At 48.2% G+C, this 19858-nt stretch overlaps 1 protein-coding gene across 4 annotated transcripts in view; it reads left to right on the plus strand.

Annotated features, from left to right (window-relative positions):
- ASAP1 (ArfGAP with SH3 domain, ankyrin repeat and PH domain 1) overlaps positions 1 to 17656 on the plus strand; it is a 391490-nt gene extending 373834 nt beyond the window's left edge. For all 4 annotated transcript variants that reach the window (XM_056107587.1, XM_056107666.1, XM_056107767.1 and 1 more), the window contains 5 exons: positions 2376 to 2445; positions 4295 to 4353; positions 10675 to 11174; positions 14129 to 14251; positions 16421 to 17656. In XM_056107587.1, coding sequence (XP_055963562.1) covers positions 2376 to 2445; positions 4295 to 4353; positions 10675 to 11174; positions 14129 to 14251; positions 16421 to 16495 — 827 coding nt within the window. In that variant the 3' untranslated portion in view covers positions 16496 to 17656. The remainder of the gene's footprint in view (positions 1 to 2375; positions 2446 to 4294; positions 4354 to 10674; positions 11175 to 14128; positions 14252 to 16420) is intronic.
- Positions 17657 to 19858: the final 2202 nt, after the last annotated feature.

Raw genomic sequence — 19858 nt, forward strand, 5'->3', positions numbered from 1 at the left:
CTGTCTTTGATATTTTTGATGCTTGTAACTCATTTAAGACTAAATGTTTGAGATTTGATATCCAGCCCTAGAGGCTTGGCAATTGAGCTTTGTGCTAAAATGTGCCTAAGGACAGAGAAATAGCACAGCAGGTAGGGCACTTGCCTTGCGTGCGTGCGGCTGACCTTGGTTTTATCCCCAGTCCTTCAAACCCACCAGAAGTGATACCTGAGCACAGAGCCAGGAGTAATCTCTGAGTACTGCTGGGTGTGGTTCACAAACAGAAAGAAAAAAAAAAAGTCCCGACCTTCAAGGCAGTTGTGCACAGGGGATTTCAGAAAACATGGTCAAAGTCCTTTAGTATTAAATTAGAGATTCATGGGAACTTGCTAATGATTAGGAGTGTCTTGTTAAATTCAAACTGTCTGGCAAAGTCTTTGGTCCTGGTAATGCCAATGTAGTTTGTTTCTTGTTGAGATCCTCACAGTTACAGAAGGTTCTGTCCAGAGGCCTCCTCATGACGCTGAGGCAGAAGCTCAGAGGGTGAGTGTGCTTGCTTTACATGCAGGAGTCCCAGATCCTTGATCCTCAGCACTACATGGTCTACGTAGCACCCCAAGCACCAACAAGTATAGCCAAAAACAAGCAAAAACAACCCCAGAAGATGCCATCTTAGTATTTGCTGCTACATCCATGCCAGCGGTGTTGGGCTTGGTGGGTTGGGAGATTCACTGAGTAGAGCCATTCAGTCCAGACCCTGTAGACAGGCTTCTCAGTGTTGGACTTCAGCTCTGAGCATTCTTACTAGTTGTTTGACCTTGGGCAAGTCACTTCTTTGTGTGTTTCACAATTGCAATGGAGGAGAATCGTATTCTAGATCTAAACACAGCTCCTATAAGGCCCTTAGAGCATAATACTCATCACTCATAGTAAGTACCCAACAAACAGCTCTTGTTTGCTTACTGATATTACCATTAGAGCATGATGACAGGTGATGAAAAGTGTGTGGCCTTGCGGTCAGGACTTCTGGACACATAACTTAGCTATGGAACCTGCAGGCATTTATTCACTTAACCTCATCTTTAAAATGAAGGCAAAGCCTCCTGTTGTTGTGAGGAGGTAAGGCTTTTGAGCAGACACCCATGACACGAGTATCAATTTCGTCCTCTCCCGAGCCCTGTTTTCTTTGCACTTCTGTTTCCTGGTGCTACCTGGGAGATGTATATGGGCATCTCAGCAGAGAGGGGGGGAAAGTCTTCAAAGGAGGCAGGCGGTGGAGGCTCCTGTGCAGATGAAGGAAGGAGAACCCAGAGGAGCTGTGTATTGGCAAGTTGCTGGGGATCCCTCTGGCACTGGGCCTCTGAGAACCCAGATACTGCCAGGGAGTGGTCCCAGATGCGCCATTTTATCCTGTTAAGACTCTACCATCGGGGCTGGAGCAATAGCACAGAGGATAGGGCATTTGCCTTGCATGCGGCCGACCTGGGTTCAATTCCCAGCATCCCATATGGTCCCCCAAGCACCACCAGGAGTAATTCCTGAGTGCAGAGCCAGGAGAAACCCCTGTGCATCGCCGGGTGTGACCCAAAAGACTGTTACCTTCTTCCATCCAGAGCTCATGTGTCTCGTTTTGCTACTTACCCATTAAAAAGTCTTTTCACTGTTTAGGTGTCCTGTTTCCCAGCAGAGACATTCGCTGCCACTACTACCACTCCTTCCACCTCAGTTTCACAGCTCCCAATCCTGTTCTTCGTGCATTTCATCCTACATTAGTAATAGTTCATGCATGTCCCTCTCCCAGACCAAATCATAAACTCTGTGAAATCAGTAGCTTTGGACTTGCTCTGGTGCCCTCGTGCTCCATATCCCTTTGGAACTGCTTGTTATGGTAGATGCTTACACATGCTGATGGCAGAAAAACTGGTGAGTAACTTAGTGGCTGGGGCCTTGTCCAGTTCTCATCACCTGAGTCATGGCAACACCTGCAACCTGTGGGTTATGAATTGCTTCAAGTGTGGTTCCCAGGGGACAGTCTGGTCAAGACTGGAAACCTCTAGATGAACTCGAGCTTTATTCCTCTTGCTCTGCTCCCAAGCAAAAGTCTGAGCCAGTAGGACATTAATAAGTCCTGTGACCTCAGAGAACTCAGCAAGGAGAAAGAAAGCTTAATAATAAAGACCTCATCAGGCCCCACACAGTTACCATTAGTTCTGTTTTGCTTTATTTGTCTTTCTGTGAGAAATGCATGTTTCTGTTGGGGAAAAAAAAATTGTTCTCAACAGTCTTCTGCAATTTTTTTCTGTAACCTAAGGGGCTCCGGCCTGCCAGATCCCATATCCACACAATCCTTTTCCCTGTCTCAAGCTGCATCTCTGTCCATTTGACTCTCCCTGTAGGTAACGACGTGGGTTCGTCATCTTCAAGTAAGACTGCGAACAAGTTTGAGGGACTGTCTCAACAGTCAAGGTAAGCCCTGCTCACACTTCTCTCCTACCTGGAGTCTTTGCAGTGGACCAAATTCTAGAAATGGTTTTTAGTGGCAGTCTGATCCCACTTGTACACGGGAAGACAGAGCTGTGCTCCTAAAATATAGTCTGCAGGACTGGGGACACAGCTCAAAAAGCTGGAGCCCATTCTCTGCACACAGAGCCCCAGCTTTGATCCTCAGCACCACGTGGTCCCCAGAGTGCCACCGTGTGTGACACGTACTGAGCTGGGAGCAGCCCCAGGGCATGGCCAGTTACACCTCCCAAACGAAACAACAAACCTGGCTAAGACCCATCCCCTAATCTACTCAAAGAGGTACAGAGGTGTAAAAAGAGTAAAGATTTAGTATTTCATCATAATCAAACCAGCAAGCAAGACCACACTGTGAGTCAAATGACGGTTTCTGGAAGGGAGGGACTCCCCAATGATGCTCAGAGAGTCCAGGGATTACTCCAGCACCTCTAGTCCCATGCAAAGGGGCCCGAGGATGCAGTGGTTGGACCTTGTGGGCCACGTAGGCCCACCCCAGCTGTGCTTGGAGAATTCAGGACTACCCAGCAAGGCTGGGGTGGGATGTGCACCGACCTTTAGTGCCAGGATCAGACACTCTACCCTCTGGCCTGCCTCCCCAGTCCCTATTTTTGACTTTTTAAATGAAACAACTTTGTTTTGTTACTTTCCCATTTTGCTGGTTTGTAGACTTGAGAATGAAAAGATTTTCCTTCAGGGATATGTAGCGTCCCCAAGAATTTCAAACAGAAAAATATGGCTCTTTCCAAGTTCCCTAATTGTATAATTTTTTTATTTATTTTAGGGTTAGACTAAAAGCACCATTTTCTTTCTTTTTCTATTAGTGAGACACCATGAGGTACAGTTGTAGACTTACAATTTGTTGTGCTTTGGTTTCAGTTATACAATGATTGAGTACCCATTCCTCCACCAGTACCCGTTCTCCACCTCCAGTGCTCCCAGTATCCCGCCCACCCCCCCATCCCACCCATGGCAGGGCATTCCTAAAAGCACCATTTCTTTCTTCTCTCCTTGTACTGAAATGAGATACTTTGGAGAGAAGTGTGCATTGGTCTCGCCCCAGCTCAAAGTCTTTCCTCTAAAGATGCTATATAAGATAGGGGCACCCCAAAACACTTCCAGACCCAAAATTTAAGTGAGAATTGGGGGGGGGGTTGGAGAGAGCAGCTTTCCAGGGCTCCAGAGATAACAAACAGAGTCTGGGTTCCTTTCCAAGCAGCTGTCGTATTTAACCTGTATGTGAGAAAGGCCCCCTTACTCTCCCCCTCTGCTCTGCAGGGGAGGAGAATCACTGGCAGTAAACAGGTGAGGGCTGACTCTGTAATTCTCTGGGGCCAAGTGCTTTCCAAACAGTATTTCCTCGGGGCTGGAGCAATGGCAGAGTGGTTAGGGCGTTTGCCTTGCATGCAGCCCACCCAGGTTCAATTCCCAGCATTCCGTATGGTCCCCCCGGGACTGTCAAGAGTAATTCCTGACTGCAGAGCCAGGAGTAACCCCTGTGCATCATCACCGAGTGTGACCCAAAAAAGCCAAAAACAAAAACAACAGTATTGCCTCTGGGAAAAATTTTTCATGAAGGAATTGGGTTTCGTCACTACAGAAGAGGCGTTTTTTGTTTGTTTTCCTCATCCTCCCACTCTTCCTCCCCACCTAGGCAAATGGAATTACAATAAATGAACTAGAAATTTTGGAAAGATTTTCAGATGTTTCTGTAAGCACCTTTGGTGTCCTTGAATAACAGGGGGCTATGGATGCTCTGCCACTTTTAAATCCTAAATATGCTTCTTCTTCTAATTAGCACCAGTTCTGCAAAGACTGCCCTTGGCCCAAGAGTTCTTCCTAAACTACCTCAGAAAGGTAAGAATTATCTTTTATCAATTGCACGTGGAATTAGCATCACTTGTCCCCTCCAAGGGAATCAGGGCCCCTCTCCCTTTGGTCATTGCGCCATCCTGATGTGTAGAGGAACACCTGGCAGGTGGTAGATGCCCATTAAATTGTTATTTAATGAAGAAAAGCATTTCATCCACTCAGATGTAGTAACTGGAACTTCTAAGATCTACTTTCCCTTAGAGGACTCTCCCAAAAGCTATGTTGTTTTTTGTTTTGTGTGTGTGTGTGTGTGTGTGTGTGTGTGTGTGTGTGTGTGTGTGTGTTTAATTGAGGCACCATGATTTACAAAGTCATTCAAAGTTGAGTTTCAGGCAGATAGTGTTCGAACACCAATTCTAGCCTCAGTGTCAGCTTCCCTGCACCACTGTCCTCAGTTTTACTCTCATCCCCCCCTCTTGGCATTTTTAAGTTTGGTTGTTCTAGTTGAGATCTCATGAAGAAACTGTATCATTAAGATCCCCAGCTCCCATTTCTTCTGCTCTTATGTTCTCAGACACTGCAAACAAGTACCAGTTCTCTCACTAGCTGTGTGACTCAGATGGGCAACGCAGTGTCTCACGAGGCCTCCAACTCCCCGACCTGAAAATATGGGGATACAATACCTACTGTGCAGGTTCTGGAGATGATGCTTCAGAAAGGCCCAAGCCAGAAAGTGATAGAGAATTGCTTCCCAGACAGGTCATCTGTGGGCAAAGTGGAACTGCAATTCTGTGAAATATGAGAGGGCAGTGTCTATAAGAGATGCTGCTTTGGGGTCCAGAGCAATAGCACAGCGGTAGGGCATTTGCCTTGCATGCGGCAAACCCAGGTTTGATCCCCAGCATCCCATATGGTCCCCCGAGCACCACCAGGAATAATTCCTGAGTGCAAAGCCAGTAGTAATCCCTGAGCATCGCCAGGTATAACCCAAAAAGCAAAGAAGAGTGAGAGAGAGAGAGAGAGAAAGAGAGAGAGAGAGAGACAGACAGAGAGAGAGAGAGAGAGAGAGAGAGAGAGAGAGAGCTGCTGCTTTGCCAGGCCAAGACATTCAGCTCTTCAGCCAAAGCATTTTTGACTAAGCTTTTCATTTATAAAGACAAGATTTTGATCCTTTTAGGATAACAGATCCAAGTTCGATTCCTTCGCCCCTCTCGGAGAGCCCAGCAAGCTACCGAGAGTATCTCGCCTGCGCGGCAAAGTCTGGCAAGCTACCCGTGTCATATTCGATATGCCAAACGCAGTAACAGTTGTCACAATGGAGGTGTTACTGGGCCCGCTCGAGCAGTTTGATAAACAACGGGAGGACAGTGATAGTGACAGGATAACAGAACAATTCTTGCTACCTTTCTTGCATGACTTTTTAGCTTTAGAATAAAAACAGTTGCAGAAGCTTTTGCTTTATCTCTCTGTCCTCACTTAAGTCCATGAGGCCAGACCCTTATCTTGATCCAAGGGTCTCATATGCTCAGGAGGCCTGGGAATGAGCAGAGCTGGTTTTGGCCAGTTGTGTGGTTCAATGCCAGGTTCCTAAGGATCTGGCTCTGCTCCGGCCCTGCTGTGCTACGGATAACAGGCCCGGCTACGGATAACCCCGGCTGCACCTGGGGTTACAGGTGGCCTCCAGGGTGGCACCAGTGATGCTGGTGGTAAAGATAAACACGGGGTCAGCTACCTGCAAGGCACCTGAGCTAGCCCCTGTCCCCTCCAGCCCACAGCAAGATGACTTTCCCGGGGTATCAGTAGCCCATTGCCTTGGGCCTCACATACATCAGGCAGTCCGTCAACGCCACACTCACAGGCTTTAGTCTTTTTATCCTCAGCAGTGCTGTGCTGAACTCTCAAGTGCCCTTTGTGTGTGTGTGGGGGGGGGGTCACCCAGCGATGCTCAGGGATTACTAATAGCTCTACATTCAGGAGTTACCCCTGGTGCTGCTTGGGGCACCATATGGGACGCCAAGGATAGAACCCGGGTTGGCTGCGTGCAAGGCAAACGCCCTACCCATTGTGCTATCGCTCCGGTCTTAAGTGGCTTTTTTTTAACAAGTCTAGTGTTTTAGGTGCCCAACACTTAAGTTTTTCCTCCCCTAAATATTTCGCTCACAGCAAGGACTTTCCAGTCACACCATCTCAGGGAATCCCCCAGCTGCATCTGAAGGCTGCATCAGCCTTCAGACTCTTATTTCCCCAGTTTCTAACTTTCAAGAGACCTTTTTGAGCACTCCAGGACATGAGCCAAAGCTCGGGGACCAATCCATAAGCTGGGAGCCCTTGAACTTGAGTTCCTTAGGAAGGGGTGTGGCTGGACAGACCATGGGCGGAAACCAGAGGCAGTACAATTTGTAACCATTTACAGTGCTGCTGGGATTCACCTTTCTTTTGCACCCCCCCCCTTCCTTTTTTTAAAAAGGAATTTCACTTATCATTCTGAGGATGTTGTATTTTTAGAATGGATTCCTTTGACTCCATCAGTGCCTGAGTCGGCTGTATCCTCACTAAGCACCCACTGTGTTTGGCCCTTCTGCCAGGGGCCCAAGTTTCAAGAAAGAGTGAAAATATGAACCTGACCTTAAGGGGCCCTGATGGGCAGGAGTGATAATGATACCCTTATCATAGTTAGGCCCTGCCAGGGCCTGTCAACAAATTCAGCTCATATTTTATTCTTTTTTTCATTATTATTATTTTAGTAAATCACAGTGAAATACTGTTACAGACTTACAAACTTTTGTGATTACCTTTCAATCATACAATGATTGAGTATCCATCCCTCCACCAGTGCCCATTCTCCACCACCAGTGTTCCCAGTATTCCTCCCGCCAACCCCACCCCTTCCCACCTCCTGCCTCTGTGACAGGCATACTCCCTCTTTTTTTTCTTTTTTTTTTTTATTAGTAAAACACCTTGAGGTACAGTTGTAGACTTTCAGACTTTCATGCTTGAGTTTCAGTTATACAATGATCAAGTACCCATCCCTCCACCAGTGTCCATTCTCCACCACCAATGATCCCAGTAGCCCTCCCACCGCCCCCACACCCCATCACCCCCCCAGCCCACCTTGCCTCTGTGGCAGGGCCTTCCCTTTTGCCCTCTCTTTCCTTTAGGGTGTTGTAGTTTGCAATAGAGATACTGAGTTCAGCTCATATTTTAGAAATGAGAACTGGGAGGCACAGAGAGAGAGAGAGAGGTTGTGTAATGTGCTCATGGCGACACAGCTAAGTGAGGATTGCATGACTTGGAGACACCCTCCGTGTCCCTAGTTCTCCAGAGCTCTCCCAAGACTGTGAGCATGATTCAGCAGATTCTCACATTCATCCAAGCTGTAGAGGTCTACAAGTCATTACACAGAAAAAGCAGGAACTAACGGAGATGCTCTCTGAGACATGCTGGATGGGCCAAAAAAAAAAGTAGCAGGCGAATATTGAATATCTTTTTTTTCCCCGTTTACAATTTGTTTCATTATTATTTACTGGTTTTAGTTTTTTTTTCCTTTTGTATGATTTTTGTTGTTGTATTTGTGGGGTTTGGGTGTTTTTGGGGTCATACCTGCTGATGCCCAGGGGTTACCCCTGGATCTGCGCTCAAGAATTATTCCTTGCTGGGAATGGAGCAATAGTACAGCAGGTGGCCGACCCAAGTTCAATTCCCAGCATCCCATAGGGTCCCCGGAGCACCGCCAGGAATACTTCCTGAGTGCATGAGCCAAGAGTAACCCCTGTGCAATGCCTCTTGTGACCCAAAAAGAAAAAAAAAATGAAGAATTACTCCTGGCAGTGCTCAGAGGACCATATGGAATGCCGGGATCAAATCCAGGTTGGCCACGTGCAAGCCAAACACCCTACCCACTGTACTATAATTCCAGCGCCAATTTTTTTCTTCTATAGTTTAGGTATCAACTTTAGGATTAATGTTTGTGATTTTGATGTACTCTTGCTGCCATTTATAATCTTTCAAAGTCCATGATGCCACTGAACACCACCAGATTGGCCCTGGATACCCTGTGCTCCCCTGTGAGGGCCCCGGCTCCCAGGGTCCAGGCAGTGCAGCACCCTGAGGCAAACCGGTGACTGAGCCACTTGGCCTGGCTGGCTGAGTATTGGCAGAAGTGGCCCCGGACCCTGAGCCATGCATGTAGGTGAGGCCCCTGCCAGAAAGGAAAGAAGAAATATTCATAAGCACATTTGTGCATGTGATCACGATGTGTATGAGCAGCTAACTCAGACTGTTCCGGCTCTTACAGAGTGAGTGGATCCTATTAATAAAGGGAGTTCATCATTTGTAATGAAACTGTAGTGTGGAATGTAACATAAAAAAATGGGGCTGAGGCCAGAACGATAGCACAGCAGATAGGGCGTTTGCCTTGCATGTGGCCAGCCCAGGTTCAATTTCCGGCATCCCCTATGGTTCCCCCAAGCACCGTCAGGAGTAACTCCTAAGTGCAGAACCAGGAATAATCCCTGAGCATCGCTGGGTGTGACCAAAAAAAAAAAAAGTGGGGCTGGTAATAAAGAAGTTAAGGTAAAGAGGTTGCATTAACTGAACCTCCCATGGGTTCAATCCCCATATGGCCATATGGTCCCCTAAGCATTGCCAGGTATGGCCCAAAAGTAATTTGAATAATTATGTGTGAATAACAACAAAAAAAGTGCAGTAACATAGCACAGGGGTTAAAGCACTTAATGCAAGCGGCTGGTTCCAATTTGATGCTTTGCACTGCATGGCCCCACAGTGGTCCTGAGAAATGCCAGGTGTGGGCACCTGCCATCAAAAAAGTTTTATTTCTAGAAAATATTGTAAAAAGTCAGAAAGAAAATATATCAAAATAGGGAAAAGTTTTCTATGAGAGATGGATGATGAGTTTGGGCATAATATCCTTATGTAACCGGGGCATAAAATCTTATCACATGGGGGTCTGGAGCGACAGCACAGTGGGTAGGGCATTGGCCTTACATGCGACCTACCCGGGTTTGATTCCCAGCATCCCATATGTCCCCTGAGCACCGCCAGGAGTAATTCTTGAGTGCAGACCCAGGCGTAACCCCTGTGCATTGCCAGGTGTGACCCAGAAAGAAAAAAAGAATCTTATTGAAGGCTTCCAGCTTTTCATCCTCTTAAAAGGAGAGTCTATAGGGAAAAGAGAGAAAGAGAAGAAAAATGTCTACCATAGACACAGGCTGAGGAATGTATACTGCTGAAGGGACAGGTGTTGGAACACTGTCTGACTGACATCCAGTCACGATCTACTTTGTAATTGTGTATCTCATGGTGATTCAGTTTAATGGGGGGAAATGAGGGATGTTGGGAAGGAAACTGGGGACATAGGTGATATGCACTGGTAGAGGGATGAGTGTTGGAATATTGTATGACTAAACCCCAACCATGAACTGTAGCACTGTAGCACTGTCCTCCCATTGTTCATCGATTTGCTAGAGCCGGCCCAGTAATGTCTCCATTGTGAGACTCATTGTTACTGTGTTTGGCATATTGAATATGTCACGGGTAGCTTGCCAGGCTTTGCCGTGCAGGCGAGATACTGTTGGTAGCTTGCCAGGCTCTCCGAGAAGAGAGGACGAATCAAACCGGGGTCAGCCAGGTCTGCCACGTGCAAAGCAAATGCCCTACCTGCTCTGCTATCGCTCCAACCATGGACAGCTTTTCTTTTTTTTTAATTTTTATTAGTGAATCACCATGAGGTACAGTAACAGACTTACAAACTTTCGTGCTTGCGTTTCAGGTTTCAGTCATACAATGATCAAGTACCCATCCCTCCACCAGTGCCCATTTTCCACCACCAATGGTCCCAGCATCCCTCCCACCACCTCCACCCCATCCCCCCCACCCCACCCCACCTGTGTGGCCAGGCATTCCCTTTTGTTCTCTCTCTTTTTGGGTGGGTGTTATTGTTTACAATAGAGACAATGAGTGGCCATTGTGTTCCATCTATAGTATATATTCGGCACGAATCTTCCAACCCGAGTGGGACCTCCCAGCACCCTTTACTTGATGGTCCCTTCTCTGTCTGAGCTGCCTTTTCCCCCAGCACGTGAAGCCGGCTTCCAAGCCATGGGGCAAACCTCCTGGTCTTTATCTCTACTATTCTTGGGTGTTAGTCTCCTATTCATGAACAGCTTTGTAGCTGTGTATCTCACAGTGATTCAGTAAAATAAAATTTTAAAATATATATATATATATATATTTAATAAGAAGAAAGTCCCCCAGCCCAACTTTTGGGTTCTCTTCGGTGCGCCTGGCAGGAGGCAGGCCCCTTGAGTCCCCTGCCTGTGACCCCTTCTTTGTGCTTGCTTCCTGCAGTGGCACTAAGGAAAACAGAAACCAGTCATCATCTTTCACTCGACAAAGCCAGTATCCCGCCGGAAATCTTCCAGAAATCATCACAGTTGGCAGAGTTGCCGCAGAAGCCACCCCCAGGGGACCTGCCCCCAAAGCCCACAGAACTTGCTCCCAAACCGCAGATGGGAGAGCTGCCTCCGAAGCCAGGAGAACTGCCCCCCAAGCCGCAGCTGGGCGACCTCCCGCCCAAGCCCCAGCTCTCTGAGTTACCACCCAAGCCGCAGATGAAAGACCTGCCCCCCAAGCCACAGCTGGGCGACCTGCTGGCCAAGCCCCAGCCAGCCGACATCTCCCCCAAGACTCAGCAGCCCGGGGACCTCCTGCAGAAGTCCCACCCCCTGGATCTGTCCCCGAACATGCCATCCCGAGACACCGTCCCAAAGCAGGCTTCCGAGGACTCCAGTGACCTCACGCCCACGCTGCCCGAGACACCAGTGCCACTGCCCAGGAAAATCAACACGGTGTGTGGGCGCCCCCTCGGACCTTTTCCACTCCTCTGCTGCACCCTGAGATTTTGGGGGAGCCTTGTCAGTGTTGGGTCAGGCCCTGGTTGGCAGTGGGCCTTCTTGCATGGTATGCCGGCAGAGAGCCTTCCGCCCAACAGATGAGCATGGCCTTGGCCCATTCCCTCACCTCTGTGATGCCTGGGTTTCCTCATGCACGTGGAGGAGCTGAAAGGATGACAGCTTCGGGGGCTTCATGCCGAGAAAAGCAAGTGGGCTTAGCTGCACAGTGAGAGAACACTCTGTCTGACGGCCCCGACTGCCCCAAGAGCATGGCAGGGGAGGGGGAGGAGACTCCTTCCCAAGAGTCACCTGAAACAGGTCCCCCTGGTGTTCTTGGGGGACCATATGGGATGCTGGGAATCGAACCCGGGTTGGCACGTGCAAGGCAAATGCCCTACCCAATGTGCTGTCACTCCAGCCTCCCTCCCCCCCCCCCCCACACACACACAAGATTGTGAGGGTATTTCCCATCTCTACTTCCCACTGCCTCTTCCTAGAGGATTGGCACAAACCACATTGTGGGTTGCGGTCTTTGCCCATCATTTGCACAAAAGGCTTTTGGCTTCATCATTGTTCTTGTCTATAGAAAATATCTTATTTACTCCTGTTTGTTGGCAAGCGGTGCTCAGGGAAGATGCCCAGGGCAATGCTCTAAGGGGGCCCTAGCTTCTTCTTGTTGAGGGACACAGTCACTTAGTGAGGAAGTGGGGGGTTCCACGTGGCCTCTCTGAACAGGCCAGCTTGCCCTGCTCCCGTTTCATGATGAAAACATCACTTGCAGAAAGTGTGTCATTCCAGCCCAAAAGGAACAGAAGAAATATATTCTCCCAGGACTCCAAGGCACCAGTGAGGAAGTCTCATGAGACCCACTACATTTCATGGCATCCACAGGGCAAACTCCCGGTGTGCTTGGCTCTTGCCCTCTGTTCCCTTTGGGTTGTTTTGTTTTGTTGTGTTTCTTTTTAGGTCACACCCAGTGATGCTCAGGGATTACTCCTGGCACTGCTTGGAGACTATGGGGTGCCAGGGATTGAACCTGGGTTGACTGCCTGAAAGGCAAACGCCCTACCCGCTATACTGTCTCTCCGGCGCCTCTGCTCCCTTTGAATAGTCCCCACTGTAAACCATCCAGTCTTTCTTGACTCTCAGCCCAAGCAAAGGACATTGAGCCCCGCCGAGCCCCACCCCTCATTCTTCCCCCCTCAAAGCCTTCTGCTGTTTCTCTTGCCCCAAAGAACCTGAAGGGGAGGCATAGGAAAGATTGAGGGAACGGGGAGCCACTGGGCACCAGAGGAGGGCACAACCCAAAATACAGACGCAATGCGCTTTTTTTTTTTAATTTTTAAATTTTTATTAGTGAGACACCATGAGGTACAGTTGTAGACTTACAAATTTTTGTGCTTGAGTTTCAATTATACAGTGATTAGTACCAGGAATTTTGCTCCATGGTTTAGAGGCCAGCAGTGCGCTTTTTAAAACACTAATTTGATGAGCTGGGCACCAGAAACATTCTTTATATGATGAGTTCTCTGCCTGCAAAAACCCAGAACGTCCCCAAATAAAAGTCCAAATTAAAATTGTTCAAGGGGGCTGGAGCAATAGCACAGCAGGTAGGACATTTGCCTTGTGCACGGCTGATCCAGGTTCTATTCCCAGCATCCCATATGTCCCCCGAGCACCGCCAGGAGTAGTTCCTGAGTGCAGAGCTAGGAGTAACCCCTGAGCATCACTGGGTGTGACCCAAAAAGCAATATATATATATATATATATATATATATATATATATATAACTTTTGTATTTCTATAAAATACAGAAAACTAACCAAAATAATCTTCAATCCCAACTCTTGCAGCTAACTTTCTTGATGGCACCCATTGACTTTAAGAATATTAACAGGGACTGGAGCGATAGCACAGCGGGTAGGGCGTTTGCCTTGCACGCAGCTGATTGGGGTTCAATTCCCAGCATCTCATATGGTCCCCCAACCACCGCCAGGAGTAATTCCTGAGTGCAGAGCCAGGAGTCACCCCTGTGCATCACCAGGTGTGACCCAAAACAAAACAAAAAAAAATTAAAATTAGATCGTTCAAAAATCTAAAACTTCTGGACCAGAGAGATGGCATGTGGCCTTGTCGCGTGTGGCTGCGCCATGACAGTGGCTCCAGTCCTGGTGCTGCATATGGTCGCCTGAGGACAGAGCCCCGCCCAGCCCCACTTCCCCCCACACACGTCCATGTAAATGGAGGCTGCTTTGGGAATTGCTTGGCACCTCCTCCCCTCCCCCCCAGCTCCTACCCTGTTTCTGCAGCTTGTGCTGACTTCGTACTTTGCATGAGGATCCTGGGAGATTTGTTTATGCTGTGTATTCAGTATGCAGAAACGGCACATTTTGCTTTACATCATGTTTCCCCGAACCATTTTTAGCTTCTGCTGTCATCTCTGCGAGCTGCTGCAGCTGTGGGTGGAAGAGCAGAGCTGCCGATGTCAGGGTGCAGTTGGGATTCACACCCCTGTGCTCCCCGTCTCCCTCTGGGTGGGATTGAGCACACGCACGCACACACACACACACACACACACACACACACACACACACACACGACCATTCTCTCCCTCTCACTCCCTCTCTCCCTTTCTCCCTGCTAATCTCTCTTCCTCTCTTCTCGCCCTCTCCCTCCACTCTTCTTTCTCTTCCCCTCTCTCCTCTCCCTCTCCTCTTCCCCTCTGCTTTGCCTCTCATAGCTCCCCCTCTCTCCACCATCTCTCTCCTCTCTCCTGTCACATGCAGACACCTGGCTGACCCCCATCCCCCTCCATCATAAACTCTGCAGCTTCTGCCCCTTGCCCCACTCAGGTGTCCTTTGCCCCTTGGGTCTAAGCCCCCTGCTGATTCCCGGTTTCTCTGTTGCAGGGGAAGAACAAAGTGAGGCGGGTGAAGACCATCTACGACTGCCAGGCCGACAACGACGACGAGCTCACCTTCATCGAGGGGGAAGTGATCATCGTCACGGGGGAGGAGGACCAGGAGTGGTGGGTACGTACCGGGCCTCCAATGGCACCGTCCCCTCCCTTCCCCCGCCACTTCATTCTGGTGAGCCCTGCCAGTCATCGCGTCATTGATTGGTCCTGGGTATCTGCTGCCACTGCTGTTATGTGCTGGGAACCGCTGCAGCGGCGCTTCAAAACTGGGTCAGGAAAATTAACATGCGCGGGGGCCTTCCCCTGGCCACCACACAGCAGCCTGCGTGTTCCGGGCATTTTCTGATTTTTCCGGACACACAACTTCAGGGAGTGGTGAAGCATGTCGTGAGCAAGCGGGGGGCAGTGTTGGGGGGACGACTCTTGTGTTACCCAGTCCCTGTCTTCTCTGCTCTTCACCCCTACCCCCGCGGTCCTCGGTTCATCCTACGGTCACTCTGTGGGACCAAGTGTGACACCTTCGTGTTATGCTTTTTTGTTTTTTCTTTTTTTTTGTTTTATTTTTGGGTCACACCCAGCAGTGCACAGGGGTTACTCCTGGCTCTGCACTCAGGAATTACCCCGGCGGTGCTCAGGGGACCATATGGGATACTGGGAATCGAACCCAGGTCGGCCGCATACAAGGCAAATGCCCTACTTACCGTGCTGTGGCTCCAGTCCGAGTATGCTTTTTTGACACAAGACTCACTGCCCAGCAGTTGGAGGGGAAAGGCACACACCCCTGCCCCACCCCATCCCCCCCAGTCCAGCGATGTGCAAATCTGAGACCCCAGGAAAAGCCCTAGTTCTTAGCCTCGGGGAATTCCCAGGCCGGAGGGGCACCCCACCAAAGTCAGCCTGTCTCACGCTCCCTAGCGAAAATGGGTTAGTTCTCTGGGACATTTGGCTTAGTTCTCTGAGATGCTCTTGGGTCGGCAGCCCCACTAATGTCCAGAAATACATACGCGCACATCCATGAATAGGCCCACACAGGTACATGCCTGGGGCTTTTCTTCCTTTCGTCCTGGACCGTACTTCATGCTCACATCAAAGCTCTAGTTGTTCAGGTTATAGAGAAGCCGCAGTTCTTCACTCAGGGCAAAGATCCGCAAATGTCGGCTGGGCCCACGTCAACATGAGCCCCTTCCTGGGGGAGGAGATCAGGCCTGGTCAGACACCGGCACAGGAGGGCCTGCCTGGGCCAGACCCTCCGCTCTGCTGGTGCTCCATGCCTGGCCACTGGACCTGCTCTGGAAGCATCCTCTCTCTCTCTCTCTCTCTATTTGTCCTTTGGAGCCATAGGCCAGGATTCTTTTTACTGTAATTACTGCTGATCTAAGTGCAGTGATGCAAATTTTTTTGCGGGGAATCATGGCCCCTTTTTTTAGACTTAGGGAGGAGATAGTAAAAGTTGCCAGAGGCTATGTCAGTCTCAGATTTACACAGTCTTTTGTCCCCCCAGGCAGTCTGACAATTTTCTTGATTTATAGGTGCCTTTTTCAACTCGATGGCTTCTTTTTTTTTCTTTTTGGGCCACACCCAGCAATGCACAGGGGTAACATCTGGCTCATGCACTCAGGAATTACTCCTGGCAGTGCTCAGAGGACCATATGGGTTGCTGGAAATCAAACCCGGGTCGGCCACATGCAAGGCAAACACCCTACCTGCTGTGCTATTGCTCCAGCCCTTGATGACTTTTTTTTATTGGGCACCAGAAGTTTGCGAATCGAAGTGTTTATGTATGTTCGATTACAAGGTAAATACACCACATAAGTGCCCATATCCCTCCACTACCTGTAATTAGGGGATGGGGGTTCGGATGCCATGCAGTACTAGAGATCAACCAGGCTTGCGGCCTTGACCCGTTTACTATTTCTATGGCCCTTACATCTCATGTTTAATGTAGTCTCCTGAGCCAGAGCTGAGGGATTTTTTTTTTTAGCCCACTCTTTGGACTCCAGCAGACAGGGCAGACTGGGGCCCTGTCTGTCTCAGAACAGGGCTACGGAGTCTGCAGCCTTCATGAGAGCCAGTAGGGAATAGCGACACTCTGGATGGGCATATGAGGATCACAGGACCCTCTAGGCTGTGGGCACCGTGCGCCCGTGGAGACGCGCTGAGTTTGGCATTGGTTCTGTTGCTCCATGTTCATGGGGGCATGTCAGGTGCTCTCTGTGGGTTCACCCAATGGGCAAAGGATGGACCTGGACCCACCTGCCACCTGACCACTCTCCTCTCTCTGCAGATCGGGCACATTGAGGGGCAGCCTGAAAGGAAGGGGGTCTTCCCGGTGTCCTTCGTTCACATCCTGTCTGACTAGCAGAAGAGCAGACCCTGAAGATTGTCCACGCCCTTTGTGCAAGACTGCTGGCTCCATGTCACCCTGCGCACACCATGTACATAGCTGCTGTTACAGAGCAGAAAGCTGCTGGAAGGGCCGCCTCAACGGGGGGATCGCGTGTGCTGTAAATATCCTGTGGTCTTCTGCCTTCGCCAGTATTAGGGTAGCCTTGGGACCTGGCACGCCTTACTGGTCTGCCAAAGCCATCCTTGGCATCTAGCACTTACATCTCTATCCATGCTGTGTTTCAAGCAAACAAACAGAAACAGAAATATCCAAACTGCCAGCTTTGCAAATAGAAGTGGCCTCCAGCGGCCGTTGGAAGGCACAGAATCCACTCTCCGTTCCTAACAATACAGTATTCTTCCATTGTGTTACTGAAAAACGCAACATTAGCAAAGAGGTGGGTACTGTTTTCCAGGTGAAACTTTAGCTCCATGACAGACCAACCTGTAGTTAACCTGTGCACCGTTTACAGCTCTACAAAACCTACTTTGGTATTTATTAAAGACAAGTGCTCAGTTAGATGTAAGTGTTATTCCTTCAGCAAAATACTCATTCACCCGAAACCTTTGGTGACATTTTACTATGCCCACAGCCTCATGCAAGTTTAGACAAGTTAGGTTTCTACTGTCTTAAAATGACGAGTGCCCAGCCCTGAGATATTATTACCTCATTATGCAAAAATACATATCCTTCATGACTATTTTGAGAAAAGTTTAAAATACATCTGAAGAAGGTCAACTTTCAGGAACCAAGGACTGCCAAAAATATTAGCCTCTACATTATGCATGCATTTAGAAGCTTACCCGAAATCTGCCTTTTATAAAGGAAAAGTATGGACAAGTGGAACTGTACATTTTTTTAAAAAACTTGATTGCCATTAAAGCAGAAATTATAAGGTTGCAACAATATGTGTTTCTAGTCAGTCATTTGACTTTCTCAGCATGTATTTACATATCATAAGATGAATTCTATCCTTCCATGTGTGGAAGCAGCCAACATGTCCACTTTAAATTACTTTCTGAGTTTTGTCCTTAGGCAAATTTAAACTTTTAAAGACTCTTCAAGAAGATGGCGAGTTTAAAAGTCAACTCTGCACACAATTTCCCCACTGTAGAAGCCCAGGTGCTGACCTTCCCCCCCACCCCCCCATGCTTGTTATTAAACTGTTAGGGAATTTTCCAGTCTTTCGCTCCATTCCATTTCGCTCAAGTCAGTTTACAAACAAGTGTGTGAATACCACCATGCATTACACTGTGAAAAATGCTCTTCCCTCAACAAGTCTCTCCCTCTTGCTTTTATTTCACTCCAGTGTGTTCAGACCACTAAGGCCACCATGAGCAATTTGGTCTCCTCCTTCAGTTGCATTTTGAATTAAAAAAAAAAAAAGTTTCACTCCCTAGTCACAGACTGTTCTCTGAATCCCAGGCTCGTGTGTCGTCTTCCAGCATGGCAACACAACCGAAAACTCACATTCTTATGCAGTTCATCTTGGCAGCGACGGAGAAATGTTCATTTCACAGAAGCACAACCCCCAACCCAGCCCTTAGGAAAAGCCCCTCTTCAGCAGCCACCGTGCTCGGTGAATATTAGTTCAGTCCTGCTTCAGCAATTACTCTCAATAGCCACCTAATAAATTAAGTATTGCATGATAAACTTGCAACATACCCACTGTTACTGGAAAGTGATTTTTAAGCTGTTGCTTCCTCAGTTTGGGGACCCGGTGGGGGTGAGTCCCACACAGGATGAGCCCGTCAGGACCCTGCGGTGTATGTGGCTAACAGGGCCGGCGGGTGTCCAGAGTGCTTAAGCCACACTGGTGAGCACAGGAAGCAAAAAAACGTTGCTGTGCTGTCCCACATAATTCATGTACATGTCTTAAATTGCTTTAAAGAACTACATTCTTGTGGCCTGCAGTATCTTCACCTGATCTCGAACTGATTTTGAACAAAAAGCTAAACTTAATATTAAAATTACATGACGTCAATATCTAATAACTTCTCTCCCCTTTTATAGAAACTTACATTTTTAATACTTTTTCTGGTTTGGTTTTTTTTTTCTATCAATAATTTGAGTTCTCTCTAACCCCAACTTACTGTGGGACATAGGAAAAGTCGGTCTAAATACCTTTGGTGATCTAAGTTGAGTTTAAATATGATATTGTGCATAAAGTCAAGTGAGCCACTATCTGCAGTTTTGTACATGATAAAGTATTTTAAAGGTATGGAAATTTACGAAAAAAAAATAGCTAGTTCTTTTCCCCCCACAGAGGGGAAAGTTATGTTCTGCAAATAGTGTGCATTCTATTTTACTGTTGAACAACAATTACTATTTATTTTTTTATTGCCTAGAACTCCAACATACTGTATAGGAACCCTGTAGGGCCACTAGTTGAATTCCCTGTTCTCATCTGGATGTTACCGTCAGGCATCAGTACTCTTGTCATTCTACATGTATTTAATGTGACAGCCTTTCAGTACTGTATGTGTTCATTTCTACTTTTTTTAATATTTAAAATTGCTTTTAAATAAACATTCTCAGTTGATCCCAAGCATCTGATCTGATAACTAGACCAGTTCTTCTGATTAGAGGAAATTGGAATTTAAATGGCTGGTGGGAGGAAGCATGGCAGCCCATGTCACCCTCACTCTGTAAATGCTGGTTTTAGATACATAAAAGAATAAATCGCAGGGGCCAGAAATGGCACAGCAGCTGGAGAGCACACCCAGCACGTGCCCAGCCATGTGGTTTCCCAAGCATCACAGTATGCAGCCCCCGTGCAGAGCACCTCTACACCGCAGGAACCAAAATAGCATCATAGCCACAGGCCCTTGCATTGAACTGCTGGTCCCACTGACCAAGACTCAACAGTGGGCCCCCAAAGACTCCTGAGCACCACTTGGAAGTTCTCCTATCCCCCTCCCAAAAAATGCATTACAGAGTAGGGGATAGCCTAAAAGGCTGGAGTGCATGTTTCCGTGCAGGAGGCCAGGGTTCACTCTCCAGGTACTGCCAACTGTGCCTCAAAAGAAAAATATTCTTCATAGGGCTGGAGTGATAGCACTCCAGCATTTGCCAGGTAGGGCCTTGCACGTGACCAACCCGGGCTCGATTTCCCAGCATCCCATATGGTTCCCCGAGCACCACCAGGAGTAATCCCTGAGCATTGCCAGGTGTGACCCAAAAAGCTATATATGTGTGTGTGTGTTTGTGTGTGTGTGTGTGTATTCATCTTCCTTAGCTTACAAAAACCTGGGGTGTCGATGTTTGGTTTCCATGCACACTGTTTCCTCTCCCATCTCTTAAAGACATCCACTTACATTCCTGTTTATGTAGGCA

Source organism: Sorex fumeus, unplaced genomic scaffold (genome assembly GCF_029834395.1).
Source record: "Sorex fumeus unplaced genomic scaffold, SorFum_2.1 ptg000002l, whole genome shotgun sequence".
Lineage (NCBI taxonomy): Eukaryota > Metazoa > Chordata > Mammalia > Eulipotyphla > Soricidae > Sorex > Sorex fumeus.